Source organism: Sceloporus undulatus, chromosome 6, assembly GCF_019175285.1.
Source record: "Sceloporus undulatus isolate JIND9_A2432 ecotype Alabama chromosome 6, SceUnd_v1.1, whole genome shotgun sequence".
NCBI classification, from domain to species: Eukaryota; Metazoa; Chordata; class Lepidosauria; order Squamata; family Phrynosomatidae; genus Sceloporus; species Sceloporus undulatus.
In genome coordinates, this window is record NC_056527.1 from 36,675,627 (window position 1) to 36,694,187 (window position 18,561).

An 18,561-nucleotide genomic window follows, 5' to 3' on the forward strand; every position below is an offset into this window, starting at 1 on the left:
TATCACCAACAATATCCAATTAACCAAATGTCATATATAACATAGCAGTTAGGTAGTTATTCACCTGCCTTCCAACCCAACTGTATCATTCAGCTTTTCCCAAGTTTAAAAAATGCAATGCAGATATCTAATTATCCTGATCTGTTACCAGGTTTCACTGTAAAAAGGAAGATAGGGTTTGGCCTGGTAGTTATTCTATTTCTTCTAACATGTACCACCATGTTGTTTTAGTAAAGACACAGAAGAAAGTCTTTTGAATGGCTGTTCCTCCCTGTGAATTCCCTTCCATGGGAAGCTAGCCTGGCCCCCTCCCTGTTTTCCTTTGGCTGGCAGGCAAAGCCCTTCTTCTTCAAGCAGGCTTCCAATGTCTAATTGCTTAGAGAGAGACTTCTTATTGGGCTGGGTAGGTAATCTAGTTTTAACCTTATGTATTTATGTTTAATTTATTATTCTAAAAATGGTAATCTTTTGTGTTTTACTTTAAATCTTATATTTTGAGCTAATTTTGTTTTGTTCTTAGAAATCTCAGCGGCCTTCAATACCTTAGACCATGGTATCCTTCTGGAATGCCTGAGGGAGTTAGGTATTGGGGGCACTGCACTCCAGTGGCTTCATTTCTACCTCTCTGGCAGACTCCAGATAGTGATGCTGGGGGACAACTGCTCTTCTAAGAGAGAGCTGCCACCCGGCATCCCTCAGGGCACCATTCTGTCCCCCATGCTGGTTAACATTTACAAGAAGCCGCTGGGAGAGATCATCTGGAGACATGGGGCGCAGTGTTATCAGTACGCTGATGACAAACCTATTTCTCTGTGTCTCCGACTGCTGCAGTGACTAAGGATGGCATATCTCCTCTGGATGCCTGCCTTGGGTCGGTAATGGGCTGGACGAGGGAAAACAAACTCAAGCTTAATCCAGAGAAAACGGAGGTACTCGCAATAGGTTCTCCAAGTCCAGGGATGGAGATTTGTCAACCAGTCCTGGACGGGGTCACACTTCCCCTAAAAATAAAGTTAGCAGTTTGGGAGTACTCCTGGATCCATCTCTACAGTTATCATCTCAAGTGGATGCGATGGCCAGGAGTGCTTGGTACCAACTTCGGTAGATACGCCAACTGCGCCCCTACCTGGACAAAAAGGACATGCACTGGTAATCTCTTGTTTAGATTTCTGTAATTCCGTAATGGGCTTTCTGTAGACCCATTATGTGAGACTACCTCCGTACCAAGTTCGGAAGCTTCCAATGGTTCAAAATGCAGCAGCCAGACTGGTCACTGGAACTCCTAGATTGGACCACATAACACCTGTGTTGAAATCTCTTCACTGGCTGCCGATTAGTTTCCAGGCGTAATACAAAGTGTTGATTATTGCCTTTAAAGCCCTACATGACTTGGGCCTGAGTTACTTTTTGTAAAAAATTAAAATTTATTAATATATTCTAAAACAAAACATGACAACAAACAGTACTCCAAAACAACAATAAATACAGGCGATAACCCAGATAAGGCCCTGAAAATTATAGATAAAAGGTGTATTCAGGATCCTGAAAGACATCTTTCCATAAAAATTTAGCTAAAAGTGGGGGATGTTCAGAGACTAAATCTTGCTGGATGTATTCAATAAATGGGTGCCAAATCTTATGAAAGGGCCTGATTTACTTGAGGGAATGCCTCTCCCTACACAATCTGCCCCGCACTCTCAGAACATCTGGGAAGAATTTATTAGAGTATCCAAAGACCAGGTTAATAACAACTTCCCACAGAGCATTCACTGCTGCAGCCCTCAGATTGTGCAACAGCTTACCGGAGGATCCATCTTATTACCACCGTAAATGCCTTTAAGAAGACACTTAAGATGGATCTCGTCTGGTGGGCCTATCCACCCAATCTTTTATAAGAGATCTTAAGAAAAGACTCCACTTCTGATTATGAGTGTATTAATTTTAGATGATAACTTAGCCATTTTATTGAATTAATTGTAACATGATTATTTTATCGATTGTATTCTTATATGGTATTGCATTTTATTGATGTAATTAATTAATTAATTATTATTATTTGTGAAAAAGGATGTACAAACAACTTGAATATCTCTCAAATGGAGAATACAATGAGCTGCTAACCACTGCTAATTCTAATCTGAATCACAACTAGGAACACCATTTTCTAACTTTCATTTGTAAGATGTATCTGCACAGCAGTTACATCAGTTTTGACACTACTTTAATTGTCATTATTATTATGAACTCGAGCTTTCCAGCAGAGAATTCTAAGGACATCACTAAATTAAAGATCCTATGATTTCTAGGAACGACCTACGATGGTTAAAATTAGATCAAATTATAGTGCGCCCTTGCCTTACACAGGGGATCTGTTCTGGACCCCTCTGCGCAAGGCAAAGAGCATGTATACTCGTTCTCCATTGAAAATAACGGGGCCCGTGCATGATGCACGGGGTTGGGCACACACAATTGCAACATCGTTGCCACGGATTTCAGCATAAGATGAAAGCCATGTAAAAGATGCCCATGTATGACACGGGCGCACTATGAAGTGCAAGTATAACTTTAATGTAGTAGTGAGTAACATGTGGCCCTCCAGATATAGTTGGACTTGAGCTCTAAGCCATAATGGCCTAAGCCATAATGGTAGAGAAAATGCATAAGAAATAAGATTCAGGTCAGAGCAGAGATTCCTATCTTTGCTGCTAACTTTTTTCCCATCTTCCTCAGATGCAAACTCACATAATGCACAGATGAGGGATGGATTGTAACAGTTTGTTGAGGAGCTGTGCTTCTTCCTACAAAGGTAAAATTTGAAAATAGCTTTGTAAACAATGGGCATAGGCAATGCTGCAATTACTGATATCATTGTAAAGTACTCACCGTGATTTGACACCAGACACAGTGTAACCCAGTCAACCCTTGGTAGCATTTTATAGTTTTGTGACACTTATCACATTTTGTTGTACAATTTCCTTCTACCCAGAAGTGATGTAGAACCTAGAAAAGAAAATTCAGCCATAAGTCAAGTTAAATTACTTATTCTTTTCCTTTTTATTTTTCTCCCACTAGAGAGCCACTTTTGAAGCTATGTATCCAAAGAAATATACAGATATAATTAAAAATTACATACTGACAAAATGAAGCACCCAAAATGCCAAATTATCAAACACTAACTATAGGTAGGCAGTTATTAGTGGCAGGCAGTCATTTAAAGCATATATAAACTACAAAAATAGCAAACAAAGGTTTTAATATGGCATCTAAACACCTTCAATGAAGGCACATTGGAAATCTGTTTGGGGAGTGCATTAAACAAATGATACATCCTATTAGCCATCTATTTTCCCCACGAAGTACGGGCCAATGGAGAATCGAGAGAACAGACATATAAATGAATCCATGGAGGTCACTCATGTACTTGCTCTTCAAACCACCCAAGATTTCAGTAAGAACACCAGTCATATCAATAGGAAAGTTAGAGGGGTCTCAATCAATCATTCACATCAATCAGTCCCTTAGTATACCATTCAGATGTATAGAGGTCTTGCAAATTTAACCATTAACAGGTTATGATACACCCATGGCAAAGGGATTTGTAAAAGGTACACACATAAACACGCACACCTTTCTTAAATTTTCCACTCTAGGCTATCACAGGTAGATTGTGACCTACTATATAACTGGGACAGATAATATTCTAAGATATACAAAAATTAACCCTGAACTGTCCACAGGAAGAAAGCCTGATCATAAATGTTCAGTTCCACCACAACCAAAGCTCAGTAGTCCTCAAGATGTTCAAGATGCTGTCAAACACAGTTTAGGCAGACAGAACATTAAGCAACTTCCATTAGGACAATATCTATCAGACACATTGATGACTTCCTATGAAATTCCCCTCTCCCATCTATCACTAATATGAAATACTCATACACACTCAAATGGTCTAAACCCAAATATTAAGAGCCCTGGTGGCACAGTGGTTAAATGCCTGTACTACAGCAACTCACTCACAAACCATAAGGTGGTGAGTTCAATACCAGCCAGGGCTTAGGCTTGCATCTTTCCGAGGTCACTAAAATGAGTACCCACTTGTTGGGGGCAATTAGCTTATAGTTGTAAACCACTTAGATACTACTTAGGCGGTATGAAGCGGTATATAAATGAAACTGCAATTGCTTCTATTGCTATTGCTTACCTCAGCGTTCTTTTTCGATTTCACATAGGTTTTGATACATGAAGCTGGTGCTCTTGAAACACAGCGTTCATGAACTGTATACTTACAGACTGAAAGAAAATCAAACATATGTGTTGATGTCACTTTTCTAGTAATTTTTGCTAAACAAAGAATTAGTAAAAGTCTACTCCCCATACAGCTTTTAGTAATCTCTGTGACCGAACTACGAAAATGTAATTCTAGCCACTCACTCCAAAAGGCCATCTAATAATGGAAATACTGTATAACCAGGGAATGGGAAAAGTCTAAGAATATTCTTCAACAGCTAAGCAGGACATGCTTAATTAACTCACTAAAATGCTCATAGTAATCTCTAAATTATTTTATATATAATTGAAGACAAACTAGTGACTGCCAAATGCTTTTGTGTTATTTGCCAGGAGGAAGAAATATATATTTCACAAGCTATCGGCACAAGAGCAGCTGGCAAACTTGAACACAAAATGCATTGAGTTTATGTTATTCACTCTATTGATTTATCAACCCTAAATGGCTGATTAGCCTTGGTTCCAGATAGTAATTGTCACCATGGAAATTTCAGTTATCACAAATCTAAGTCCTTTCCATACAACAGAAAATGTTCTCTTCCAAGATCTCCATTTCACCCAACATTATTTTTATCCAGATTTCTTTGTCGGCAAGCCTTGTATGGCTTCATGGAACACTGATGTTATATTTTTATGATAACCAAAGAATTAGAATTTAGTGTTTCTATGCAACAAGGAAAAAACATGGTTACTTTTTTAAAAACTAAAGGACGGTATTGAAAAGCTTATCTACACTGAAAATAAGATAATATTTTCCTTGCCTTTTCCAGTATGTCTTCTGGTTTTGTCTTCAGTGACCACTAAGTACATGACTGCCTGGATGTCATGCCTGCACATGAAAATGCTAGCCCCGTGGAAGGGGCAGCTATTAATCAAACACCCTTCAGAGATCAACATGGTTGACTGACCAGAGAAAGTGGTATGGCTTCCACTGTAGTTTCCCAAACCCGTTTTCTCTTCCACACTTTAAGAAATGTCCCAGTAAACCATAAAAAAACCAATCCCAGGAACACACAAATGACAATGGGAGGGAGCAAGGGGGATTTGCAGTCATCTACCCTAAACTAAGGATTGATGTAAGCCCATGGGAATGCTTTATGGACAGGTGCCTAATAGGCTAATTCCATTATTTAAAATAGAGACAGCAGTAAGGTGTATAGATGGCATGTACAATAAATGATTACTGTAATCTGTGCAACAACATAGCACTTGTGCATGTTAGAAACATGGGTCTAGTACACTATATTCAGGGGAAAACACTTGGAAATGCATTTAGAAAGTGTAAAGGACTCTATTAACAAGCGTAGGTATACAAGACAATGACTAAAGCAGGACATGAGTAATTAGTCACAAACATATTTGAAAATGTGCTATCAAATAATGACAAGAAGGGGAAAACATACAACATTATCTTACAGCCAGAATAAATGAGACATAAGCATCACATGTATATCTGTGTAAATAATAAAGTCTGTGGACAGAGTTGTGTACTGTAGAAATGCTTGCCAAATAAAGTACATAAAATCCAACCTGAATCATTTTAAATGTGCACACATTATTTTATAGACTAGACTTGAAGTTTCCTTACCACAGGATTGAATGAGCATATACTGTAGTACAACCCCTGTATCTGTGCGACGAGTACTCATTATTTCACTTTACAGATGTCTGGGGGGAAAAGGTCTCTCTAGGCATTTTCTAGGTCCTCCAGCATGATTCTATGGTATACTTCTGGCAGAAGAGATATTCTCTCTAGTAATCTCAAGGTCCTCCAGCATGACTCTAGGGCCAACCTTCATCAGAGGTCATTCATTTCAATAGGATTCACTATTATCTGTGGTTTCATGTTTCCACGGTAAGGCCAGGAACATATCCTGGATGAATACAGGGTGGTATTTTCTTCTTTGTCTCATCCTAGGCTAGACATGCCCTAGCTTGCCAATAGGTCTTGCCCAAATTATTTTAAGATTAGAGTACTTTATCAGATTTATCCCCTTTATAGTGACTGGTAAATCGCCTTCTCCATAGACAAGAGTCACTTGTCCTTGAGATGGGTAAGTGACATGAACAAAATATTTCTAGCTAACAAGCTAATACTGGCTACACATAAATGCTTACCATTATGAGAATGGGCCTTTGGCTTAGCATGATCTTCAGTTCACACATCCCCTTCCATTCTCCTCCCCCAGCATGGTAAAAGGAGAATCAGGGAAGCTTTAAACTTTGAAAATGATATTTATGTATGTTTTTTCTGATTACAGATTAACATATTGTTTTAGTTATAGCTAATCTTAACTAAATTTAGTCCCTTTATATTAATTCATTTAGCTTATTTATGGCAGCTTAAAGGTATAGTTAACAGAAAATAGAAGTAAAAGATTCCAGACTCCACCTTGCAGCCACACCAGAATCTGAAGGAAACAGATTGTGTAAGTTTAAAGGATGTTGCTGTTAATTCTCATAATGTTCAGTGGATGGCAATGGAATTTTTCTGTTAGTCTTGAGACGGAAGCAGATCTTTATTATTTTTGTTCCTTTCTTCTGTTCAGGATAGTTATTAATAGGAAAGGTTTGAGGACTCCTGTGCTCTGATTAAATTGATGAATTGCATCCAGACAACATTTAGACATGAGCCAAAGCTAAGCATGGTTTATACTCACATGAACAAGAGAGACCCTGCTTCCCTACTCCTATTAGCATGTTCAGGCAAAGATTACAGTAGGCAGGTTTGTTGAAGTGTTTCAGTCTCCATACATGCTGTCCATCATCCTTCACATTCTGGAGAAGGCATAAAAAGAAATGGATCTCATTTAATGACATAAACAGTGAAACCTGTAAGTGCCAATAAAAAACTGAAATTGTCTCAGGAACATAAAAGACAATCTGCTTCTTCATTTATTAATTTTCAGGAGATCACAATATAACTTTTCACAACAGACATGTACTGATATGGTAACAGGAGGACTCCTTGCTCCCCAACCATTCAACCTCAGAATTGTTTTATCAAAACTTTTTCACCTATGGCTAAGACTGTATCACAGTCTTTTCAAGTGGATAAAATGTATTATGACCTGCCTAGACAATATGCATTAATGAATTATGTATTCCAGCCTTCACTGTATTTTGGGGCCAGGAATAATAAAAGCACAGCACTTATTTGTGTGCATGCCTTTTAATTGTGCTATAGAATTATGAAATCATACACTCTTTCCTATATATTGGGCCATTTTTTCTTTAAATGCTCTTCTTCTTTGTTGACCTTTCAATGTCTCCAACAGATTAGTCAGCTAATGAACACTGATTACCAGATGAATACATCTGAATTAATAATAAAATTAAAACTTTTAACTCAAGAGACATGGAAATAGTCACCAACAAGAAAGCAAGTGTAGGAATCCCCCCCCCAAAAAAATACTTTTGTTAAAAATTAATATGAAATTCTTAATGAAGATATATTTATAATTTCACAGTTCTCCCCAGTTTATTCAGAAGAATAGCCACTACATGTGATTTCGCTTCCATTTGAGCAGAACATATGGACCGACTTAGCTGGCATTTTCCTTTCCAGAGAAACAAACAATTCTTGAATGTGGGTGTTCAGCCAATTAAAACACTTAAGTTGCAGGCTGCAACTGATCTACATATTTCATTATATAAATATAATACACTTTGAAAATAGCTAATTAAACTTTTGATCTGATTTTATTGTCAAAAAGTGTTTAAGTGCTACAATTATATGAACTAAGGGGTGAAACAGACCTGATTAGGGCCATGGCAACCACATGTCACAACCCCAGCCTACCTTTTTGCTAGCCCAAAAAGAAGCGGCAAATTGCCACTCTTTTTTTGCACTGCCAAAAAGCCAGCTTTTCCTGCCCTACTGTGGCTTTAGTGTTCCTGCAGTATGTGGCATGTAAACGCCGCACCACCAGAGCGCCCAGAACCCAGCCCGCATCTGGGCAGCCGGGCAGAATGAAGCCAGCTTCCGGGTGTCTTGGGAATGTGCGTCATCAGTACACCATGGCCCCAAGCAGCAGGAAGCTTGCATTTAGCTCCTTTGTTGCAAATATTAACATTGGCCCGTTACAAACGGGCGTAAAATACGTCCTGGGGACGTACTAGGCTTATGGAAAGTGTGTGCCTTACGCACTCACCTAACCCTAATACGTCCCCAGGACGTAAAAAATGGCGGCGCCCGTTCCACATGGGGGCCGCCATTACGACATCATGAACGTGCCACCTCCAAACGGGACAGCGTGGACGTGATGTCTTTGCGCCAACCGAGGGTGCATAGAGCGCCCTTTCCGCGGTGCTAGAAGGAGCTCCGAAACGGAGCTCCTTCCGCGATTTGCATTGCTGGTGCAGCCTTTAGACGGCTCCTCCAGCGATGCAAGGGAGAAAGGGGCCAAGCGGCCCCTTTTTCCTCCTCCCCGCCACCACCGGGTGTCCTTGGGGCTTGAAGTCCCAAGGACACCCTTTTCCAGGCCGCGGGGAAGCAGCCTTTTGCCGCTTCCCCACGGCCTGGAAAGCGGTGGATTGGGGCCCCAGAGGCAGCTGAGGCCCCAATCCGGTGGGGAACGGAGTGCCTACAGGCCGCCCCAAAGGGATGATCTGTAATGCGCCTATAATACTTATTAAAGTTGGTCCTTCATGGATTCAACCATCCTCAGTTTGAAACTATTCAAAAAATAAAAATTCCTAAAAGCAAACCATGATTTTGCCATTTTTATATAAGAGACACCATTTCACTAGACCACTGTATTTAATGGGACTTAAGCATCCATGGATATTGATATCTATGGGTGATCCTGGATACCAGATTTCTCAGCTGCAGAGTTGGCAACCCTCTCTTAACCATCTCCTACATGTAATAAGCTCAACTGGCCCTATTTAGATTGTATGTTAATTACACTATTCTTTGTTAATTACCATCTCTTGTGGCTCTATATCACACATACACAAGGCTTGAATCAACATTTTCATGCTGCTAAAAAAAAGTCTTTCTGAACCAGGGGAAGTGGGAGGAGGGAGTTGTAGATACAGGTTTCACTCAGATGTTAAATTGTAATACTAATCTGAATCGCAATTTGAAAAATGTCACTTTAAAAAAACCCTCCTGATCATTTGAATGTTGTAAGCAAGTAACACAGCTGTAACATTTTTGCAACTTTGTAGTTTCATGATGTGCTGCAGGATTGCTAAGGGTGTTTCCCCTTTCTTCCACAACCTATTCCTTATTTTCATGTAGCGTATGTTTAAAAGAAAAGTTAATGAGTGAATCCTTCTATTACTACATCCCTCTGTTAGAGAGGAAACACGTGAAAACATAAACTTCTGTCTATAGATTTCCAGTGGCTCCCTAGAACAGCTTCTGTAACACAATTTTCCAAAACAATTAAAGCTGCTCCCTCCAGTGGAAAACCCAAGAAACAACAATAAAGCAGTATGCTCTGCCTTAAAGCACTTTTTTTTTAGGAAACAGATTTTTTAAAAAAAATAAATCCCTTCAATTAAGCTTCACTGAATTTGGGAAAGTAACCCACAATTTATTAATGTAATGTGCAGTCTTTTAGAACCCCAATGTACACTTGTCTTACAGAGATTAATTTTGAAGTTGAAGTTTTAAAAAAAACCCACATGTGTCTATGTTCTCCAATACTTACTAAGGGAAGGATTCCTAATCTGAAATTCAATTTACAAGCATTAGATAGCTGTATCCAATATGTGCATACTCATGCTACTTCAAACATATTTCCTGCCAAAGGCCAAGCTATTTACCATGCCAGCCAAGTTTATAATCTAATAGAGACCAATGCTGTGTGTTCCAGAGTGAACACACACTGACAATCACACTTATTTGTCTCATCATCTCTGAACAAATTCGGTAACAACTCTCTGCATTTTTAATCCTATTTTTCATAAAACAATAGTAATAATTTTAAGAGCTGATCATAGAATTACTTGTTGCAAATACATATGTTATAAGGCTTTGGAGTATCCCCTCTTTGGCAATACAAAAGCAATAGCTACAGTGCAGCTCTGACATCTAGTGGTTAGAAAGAAAACACGAATCACAAATGTTGAATTTGTACAGATTTTGAATGTTATACACTGTATTTGTGTGCAAAGTTCTTCTCTTGTCAGTACCAGTATGTACATATTTTTAAACATGCAAAACACCTTTACACACAATATAGGGATAAAACCACATTAGGTGCCTTCAAGTTAATTCCAGTTTATGGTGATCATATCATAGGATTTTCTTGGCAAGATTTAGCCAGAGGTGATTTGCCATTGCCTTCCTCTTATGCTAAAAGGATATCCAATATCAACTAGTAAATTTCCATGGCTGAGCAGAGACTGCGTTCCTGGTATCCTGTAATCCTAGTCCAACATTCATACCACTTTATCATGCTAGCTCACTAATACTATAATATGTCTCAAGTCTCTACACATATTATATTATTATAAATTACTATACAAATTAATATAATGTAGTATCTACTACACTATATAAATACTGTAGTATTATAAAACATATTTCAAATAACAGTAATATTTCCTACATTCTTTAGAATGTTCTGTGGCTCATCTTCCAAAAGAGCGGAAGAGATAGTCTTTGTGCTTGGTTCACAAGCCACCTGTGCTCGACATATGGACCTATTGATAGTCCTGACTTAAGAAAAGTCATTGAATCAATTTGATTTACAGTGCGCCCTTGCCTTACGCAGGGATCCGTTCTGGATCCCTCCATGTAAGACAAATTGCTCGAGCCCCATTGAAAATAATGGGACTTGTGCATGGCGCGCAGCTTTCAGCATAAGCTGAAAGCCACATAAAAGGTGCCCGTGTATGACACGGGTGCACTGTACTTCTGTGTTGACTCAACAATTGAATGAATGAATCTACTCTAATTAAAACTAACCGACAGGATTCTAGCCCCAGTTTATTAAATTGCTACATCACACACTGCTAGTCCCAGGCAATTGCCTGAGTTGGAAATGGGTTTGAAAAATACAAAGAAGGTTTGAGGGGACCCTCTTCCATCCCAATGTTCCATCAGGCTCACCTGGCAATGAAATGTGATGCTTGGTTGTTGTTGTTAACAGCCCTTACGTTAACCTCGACTCATGGTAACCCTGTGGATGAAACATCTTCAAGATCCCCCTGTCCTCCTTAGGACCTGGAGGCTCATACAAAACACCTGCTGCACCACTGGGCTTCAAAGTCTTACATATAAGACCATCTGACTCATGGATAGAAATCATGCAGGTCTCCAGCCGCTATTGAACTGCAACTCCCAGCAGCCTTAGATGGCATAGCCAATGCTATGGTCTGTTTGGAGTTACAGTAGCAACATCTACAGGGTCAGATGTTTCTCAACCCTGAACTAATTGGAGGGGGAAAAATTGAAGGACTGATAATAGAACGTAGCAATTGATATTTAAGTGAATATGAAGAAAAAGTAATTACTAATATAATTAAGTGTATATGTTTTGATCTGCTTGTTTTCTAATGACTTTTTACAAATAGCACAGTAAAAAAAATTTTTAAGAAAGCAGTCATATTATGTAAATATGACCTAGTTAATTAATCAATTTAAGTATAATTGTATTGTATTTTAATTGTTTTATTCAACATCATAATTGCAGCAGTTAGGGTGGCATATAAATACAATTATAATGATTATTATTACTATTATTAGCCAATTTCGACAGACAGATTTTCCAGTTATACCAATAAGAACTTTGCTTGCAAAGAAATTGCAAAAGCATGAAAAATGAAAAGCAGTTGAGTATGAGAATTAATTATTATTATTTCACAATTAGACAGATTTTGTTCTTTACGTCACTTTAATTTGTTTACCTCCAGCTATTTATATTGGTCTCCATGAAAAAAAACACCTACTGAATCAGTAAATAAATAGCATTTTAAGACATGATAGGGCAATGAGGATACTAACTTTCCAAAGAAAGGGGGACAAAGAAGGGAGGCTGTAGATATAATGGTTCCAAATTTAAACACACAAAAGTCTACACTTGCAATAAACATAAAAAGGCTTGAGTAGAGTTTAGGGAATCAGGAACCAAGCATACTAACATAACCTCCAGATCCAAGAGGGAGAAAAAAAGAGAAAAGCTGCTGTGCCCATGTCCTAACTCCCAGCCCTTATATCAATTCATCCAGCCGCTATCGTTTCCTTCCAAAGAAGCCATTTTCTGCTAGAACAAGTAATCTGCTTCTTTCCAAAGATACATATTATGGCTGACGGTTATTAGGTGGAGTTTCTTCTATTTTCCTACTCTAGAGACATAGGTAAACAAAGGAGCTTCACTTGAGGTATATGTAGGGGAGACAGAATGTGCAGGACAAAACAATGGCTGCAGAAGAGGGATGTAAATCTTCACTTACATTTCCAATTGCCAAAATTAAAAATTTCAACAATTAATAATTTCAAAGGTTTTCTCCCCACAAAATGGAGTTTTTATGCAATATTTTGACAACTTTTCACATTTTGGTAAATTTTCCAAAACATTTGAGAAATTTTTTTTGCACAAAAATGTTTTTGGCAAGGAAAAACATATGTTTTTGGCAAGGAGAACCTTATTTTTCTGCACAAAATATAAGGGTCTTGTGGAAAATGCTCTCCTCTGGTTCACTTTATCCACACAACAAGCCATATCAGGCTGACAGAGAATGATTGGCTAATGTCATTCTGTAAGTTTCATGTTTCAGTAGTTCCAAATCTAGATCCCCAGAGTTCCAACACAATACTCTAATCCAGTTGGGCAACTGTGGAGGACATGAGGGCTGCACCACACTGATGTTGCTCCTACAATATAAAATAAAATGTTATGCCCCCATGAGGGCAGGTTTGGGGATCTTCTTGAGCCCCAAGAGGGTTTTTAAGACAAAACAGTGTTTTAGAAAAATATTACAAATTTTTGTTTTGACTCATGGAGGACATGGTGGTGCTCCACACATGGTAAAAGTGCCCTCAACATCCCATGGGAGATTACTTTGGGGTATTTTATAACCAAAACAGGTTTTGTTGTTGTCTTTTCCCCACAAAATAAGTTTTGAAACCTAAGGCTACATTTTGCCCACCTCAGCTCTGACTGCTAGAATCATGTTGGTTCTTTCTAGGTATACACATAAACCCCTCAGATTTACTGGGCCAAGGCACTCTGTCTGCTAGTGTTAAGCCCAAACTTTCTAGGAATTGTTCTTTTGCTTGTAATACTGTATACAGTGGGCTCTCCCCTTACGTGGGGGATCTGTTCCGGACACACACACCCCATCGCATAAGGGGAATGCTGCATATGCTCAAGCCCCATTAAAAATGATGGGGCTTGTGATTGCGGCACAGTGCGGCATGCGCTCCATTACCCCTTCTGGGGCACGCCAAGACTTCTTTCAGAGAATTCTGAAAGCCACATATATCTTTCCTGCGTATGACACGGGCCACTGTATTTCTTGAAAGTATACTCCATAATGTCAAATGGATGTACTCATTTTTGAAGTACTGAACAAGCAAAGCAATCCACATTGCTAGTCCCAACAATGCTTTTCACTTGGTCAGAGATTATAGCTACCTGCTATATTACAGCATCCTATATGAAGGTAGGGAGACAGTCACAATCAGATCTCTCTTATGGCTGTCTAGGATTGCCTTTACATCTTTTCTAATAATCAGATTTCTTGGGACCAGGAGAATATAACTCCTTTAGCATAAAAATGGAGGAAGTTACCTAACTAGCCATGTTGGCTGGTGCATTCTAGGAGGAGCATTCCTAATCATAGTCATTCCTAATTGTGGTCATTCCTAATGTACTACCCTGGAAAAACAAAGGCATACAGCCACAAGGTGGGGATCTACCAACCAAGACAGAGGAAATCTAGAGAATGGGTACATTTTCCTCACTGCTGTTGACATTTATCTTTTGATTATCACCATGGTGTCTCTTACACTTTCCAATCCAAGCAGCACTAAGAGTGGGATAGTAGTCATTCCCCCCTGGATCCATTCCTCCAAGGAAACAGTGCCATCATGATCATAGTCAATTTCTTCCATCATTTCATGAAGAATCTGTTGAATAAAGAGAAGAAAAGTGAGCATAGATAAAATGAAACTGCATGACATGACAAAGAATATGTAATTACATATTGGATGTTGTGACAGAATATTATGTGGCATTACAAAGATTATGGAAAAGCACTTATTAGCCAGGAAACAGAAAGTTTGATATTGCATCTTACACAACTTCTTTGGGGAGACACTAAAATATTTTTGCACATGTATTGGGTAGGAAAAGGAAATGTTTTGTAACTCTTTCTGTTTCCCCTTTTCAATAAATATTTAGACTCAGATTTCCAACAGCTCTAGTCATCCTTGCCAATGGAAATATGATGGGGAAAATAGTTCATCCCTAGCTGGAACACCCACCTTTCCCCCAGCATACTTTTAATTCTGCCTAGATAAATTCTTCTCTGATTCTAATCTTAAATGCACTACCAGTCGGGTGGCCAGGCACCAAAGAGGAATATAATAGTTGTGCAGCAGTCAAAAGTTCATCACATCATGAAAGCTACACATGATAAAACTTTTATACAGCTATTTAAAAATATTACAGTCTTCTCTTCTTTTGTAACTGGCCACCAAACTACATGCCATTTGCCATTGAATAAGGAGCAGATTCCTTCCATTTTAAAAGCTTGAACAAGTAATCTATACGTATCATTACCAAAGTTTTCCATTTTTCCCCCTGAAAAGTCACATCTCTTTAATCTGAATGTAGCTTCTGTTTACTCCATCCTTTTTAATCTCAATTTGCAAATGCTAAACAATTTAAGTGCCTTTTTCATTTACTCTGCTATGCCACATGGAACCAATTCACCTGGCTACAACAAGATCTAAATAAAATTATTCAAAACAGTCTTTACATTTGTCATTTTTAATTAAACCATTGACCTCAGGAAATGCTTACAGGATTGAGTTCAGTGATATCCCATTCAAGATATTCTGCAACATGCATCATTTGAGTGATGATGTTTTCCAGTTCCTAGGCATGAAAGCAAGATGCAAAAAGCTTTTTTTAGTTAAACATAATTATGCATAACGTCTATTGCCATTCTGAAATTCAAGTGAATTATTTCAATGCAAACTAAAAGGAGCATTTTATACTTGGGAATGACTTTTTCTTCTTAAAACAATTATTTAAAAATTCATCTTCTCTTACTGAAATCTCAGAAAGGAAAAAAGAAAAGAGCGCTACAAAATAAAACAAGATTAGACAGCTGGAAAAAATAAAAGTTCTGGATGCAGTTGTAGTTTAACAATATCTGGAGAGCTACAGTTTATATAACTCTGCTCTGGAGTCAGTACTAAGTGCAAATTTGATTCACTGTCAGTTGTGTAAATGGTGGTCTAATCTGCACTGCAGAAATAATGCAGTTTCATACCACTTTAAATAGCATGCCATAGCAAAATGAACTGAACAAGCTGATACGCCAGCTGCATCTTTTCCTGGAATCAGGGATCTGGAAACTGTGGTACATGCGCTGGTAACCTCACGACTCGACTTCTGCTATGCGCTCTACATGAGGCTACCCTTGTGCCTAGTCCAGAAACTTCAGTTAGTTCAAAATATAGCAGCCAGAAGTGACCATATAACACCTATTTTATAATCGCTTCACTGGTTGCCTGTTAAGTTTCCAGACGCAGTACAAGGTGTTGGTAATCACCTTTAAAGCCCTACATGGCTTGGGTCCAAGCCACAGGACTGCCTCCTTCCATATACAGTTTGCCCTTTCTTTATGCGGGGGATCCGTTCCAGACTCCCCTGCATAAAACAAATACCGCCTATGTGTGAACCCCATTTAAATGAATGGGGCTTGTGCACACGGCGGCACGGCGGCCCACACACACCATGGGTGCACACCCCATTCATCCCTATGGGACGCACCACCCCTTCTCCCCATGCAGCTTTCAGCATATGCTGAAAGCCACATAAAGCATGCCCGTGTATGATGCGGGTGCACTGTAATCCACCCTGCACACTCAGGTCCTCTGGGAAGAATCTATTACAACCTATAAAGACCACATTAACTGCAACCACCCAAAGGACCTTTTCTTCAACTGCTCCCAGATTATGGAATGGCCTGCCAGAGGAGAACCATTATATATTACCAACTTAGCTTTAAAAAGCCTGTCAAGAAGGATATTGTCTGGTAGACCTTTCCTGAATAGCAAACCCAGCCACCAATTGAATTGATTTCCACTTTCTCACTGAGAAATCTCATCTGCCCATCTGATGTAATCATAATGCATTTAATTGATGTTTTTAAGGGAGGGGGGAATAATTGGGATATGGGATATTGTATGGATTCTTTTTAAATTGTAAGCCGCCTCAATTGTCTTCTGACAGAGAGGAGGGGTAAAAATAAAGCTTTTATTATTTATCTATTATTTATTAAATTAAGGGGTCATTCAGACATTATTTATTTATTTATTTATTTATTTATTTATTTTAGTGGAATAATGCAAATAGCCAGCTCATGTGTTCAGATTTGTTATTCATACCATTTTTTTGATCATAACCACATCTCTCCATGTTCTATGCTCACCAACCCTGTGCCTCCCCCCTCCCAAGGGTGCCAGCGACCTCTGGGAGAAACTGTCCCCAGCTGGTCTCTCGGGGCAGCAGCAGCGGCAGCAATGTCTCTCACTGCTCCCTGGAACCACCAGCTACCAAGAGACAATGGGAGCAGGGGGAAACAAGAGAGGGATGGTCCTCCTCTCCTCTCATTGGCGAGAAAAGACGGCATACAGGGTTAAATCCTGGGTCTATTTGGATCATTATTCACACTGCCGATGATGTGAATCTTTCTCAACCCCCCCCCCCAAATAGCTGGTACCAATTATCCCAGGTGAAGTGGGGGTATTGGCAGCACCCCCCCCCCCAAACTGAATTGACTGCATTTGGGAAGAATATGAACAACAAAGATTCAACCTGGATTCATTCCAGATTATTTTTCACAGTGTGAATAACCCCTAAATTAGCTTAAGTTTTCAGTGAAATCAGGGAGGAGGGGAGAACCACATAAGAGCTGAAACAGATGGCCCTGAAAGTCCAGCTCAACGCTGGCTTGGAGGCATGGTGTTTATACACACCACGCCCCCAAGTCACCTGGAAGTTGCATCAGTGATTACAGGCCAGCCAGCTGGCTTCCAAGTGTCTGGGGGGCATGACATTCAGATGCCACTCACCCCAGCGCTGGTGAAAAGCTGGCTCTAGAGGTGGAGCGGAGGCTTTTTTCTAGTCCAAATAGGAGCAAACTTTTTTGGCTCCTATTTGGGGCAGAAGCTAGCCAAACTGGGGCCGGGGTGTGTGGTTGCCATGACCCCAATCCGACTCTCTCAGGGGCAGCATCATGCCACCCCTTTGGGGCCATCTGTTTCACCTCTAAGTTTAAGTAATTTAGAGGGCTCCAACTCAATTGCTTTGATTACATTGTCTTTGCTGTAACTGACAAGGACACTTGCAGATTTTTACAAGCTTAGTTTTTGCATCAAATTATATTTTTAAAATGCTGCTATTAGTTAATAAAATTACCGAGCTGTCCAGGAAACCATTCCCATCGGTGTCATACAAGCGAAACATAACTAGGGAGAAATAAATATGAAAAACATTATCTCAGAAAAGTGGATATATATTTTTTATTTGAATCTTGTAATAAGCAATAGACCAGAATATCCTGGTTATTCTCAGAATTAGATAATACTTAACTCAATCATAGGCTTATCATCCTTCCGCACACCACTCCTACTTTAGCATTGTTACAATTACCATTTGAAGCAACCCATCATCTTTCTTGGATCCACAACAGGCACAAATATACATTTTACCCTTTGCACTTTCAGCAATATATTAAAATCCATAATTAAATAGCATAATTAAATAGTGAATACCCAATTGGTGAACTTTGCCCCATTAGCCATCTTTTTCTCTGAAAAGTTATTACTGCAGTTGCCTACCATATAAGTAGCAGACATATCTATGCATGTGCCTTTTCTATAGAGAATGCACTCTAATCAAGAACAAAACACGTGTCAATATTCTAGTAGGTGAATGAAGTCATCACTAAAAAAGCTACAACCAATCCCTAACTCACAGAGTGCTTATGTGACAACTGTGTGTCTCTTATTGCCTAGTTCACATATTTTATCTTCATATTTGTATACATAGACAATCTGGGCTACATATGGGGGAG

The 18,561-nt window shown here is 39.1% G+C and overlaps 1 protein-coding gene across 1 annotated transcript in view; it reads right to left on the reverse strand.

The window, feature by feature from the left end:
• Positions 1-18,561, reverse strand: part of DGKB (diacylglycerol kinase beta) — a 277,224-nt gene that overhangs the window by 217,213 nt on the left and 41,450 nt on the right. Inside the window, exons 7-12 of the mRNA XM_042476726.1 lie at positions 17,904-17,953; positions 15,276-15,350; positions 14,258-14,377; positions 6,948-7,065; positions 4,202-4,290; positions 2,884-3,000 (exon numbers count right to left, since the gene is read on the reverse strand). Coding sequence (XP_042332660.1) covers positions 2,884-3,000; positions 4,202-4,290; positions 6,948-7,065; positions 14,258-14,377; positions 15,276-15,350; positions 17,904-17,953 — 569 coding nt within the window. The remainder of the gene's footprint in view (positions 1-2,883; positions 3,001-4,201; positions 4,291-6,947; positions 7,066-14,257; positions 14,378-15,275; positions 15,351-17,903; positions 17,954-18,561) is intronic.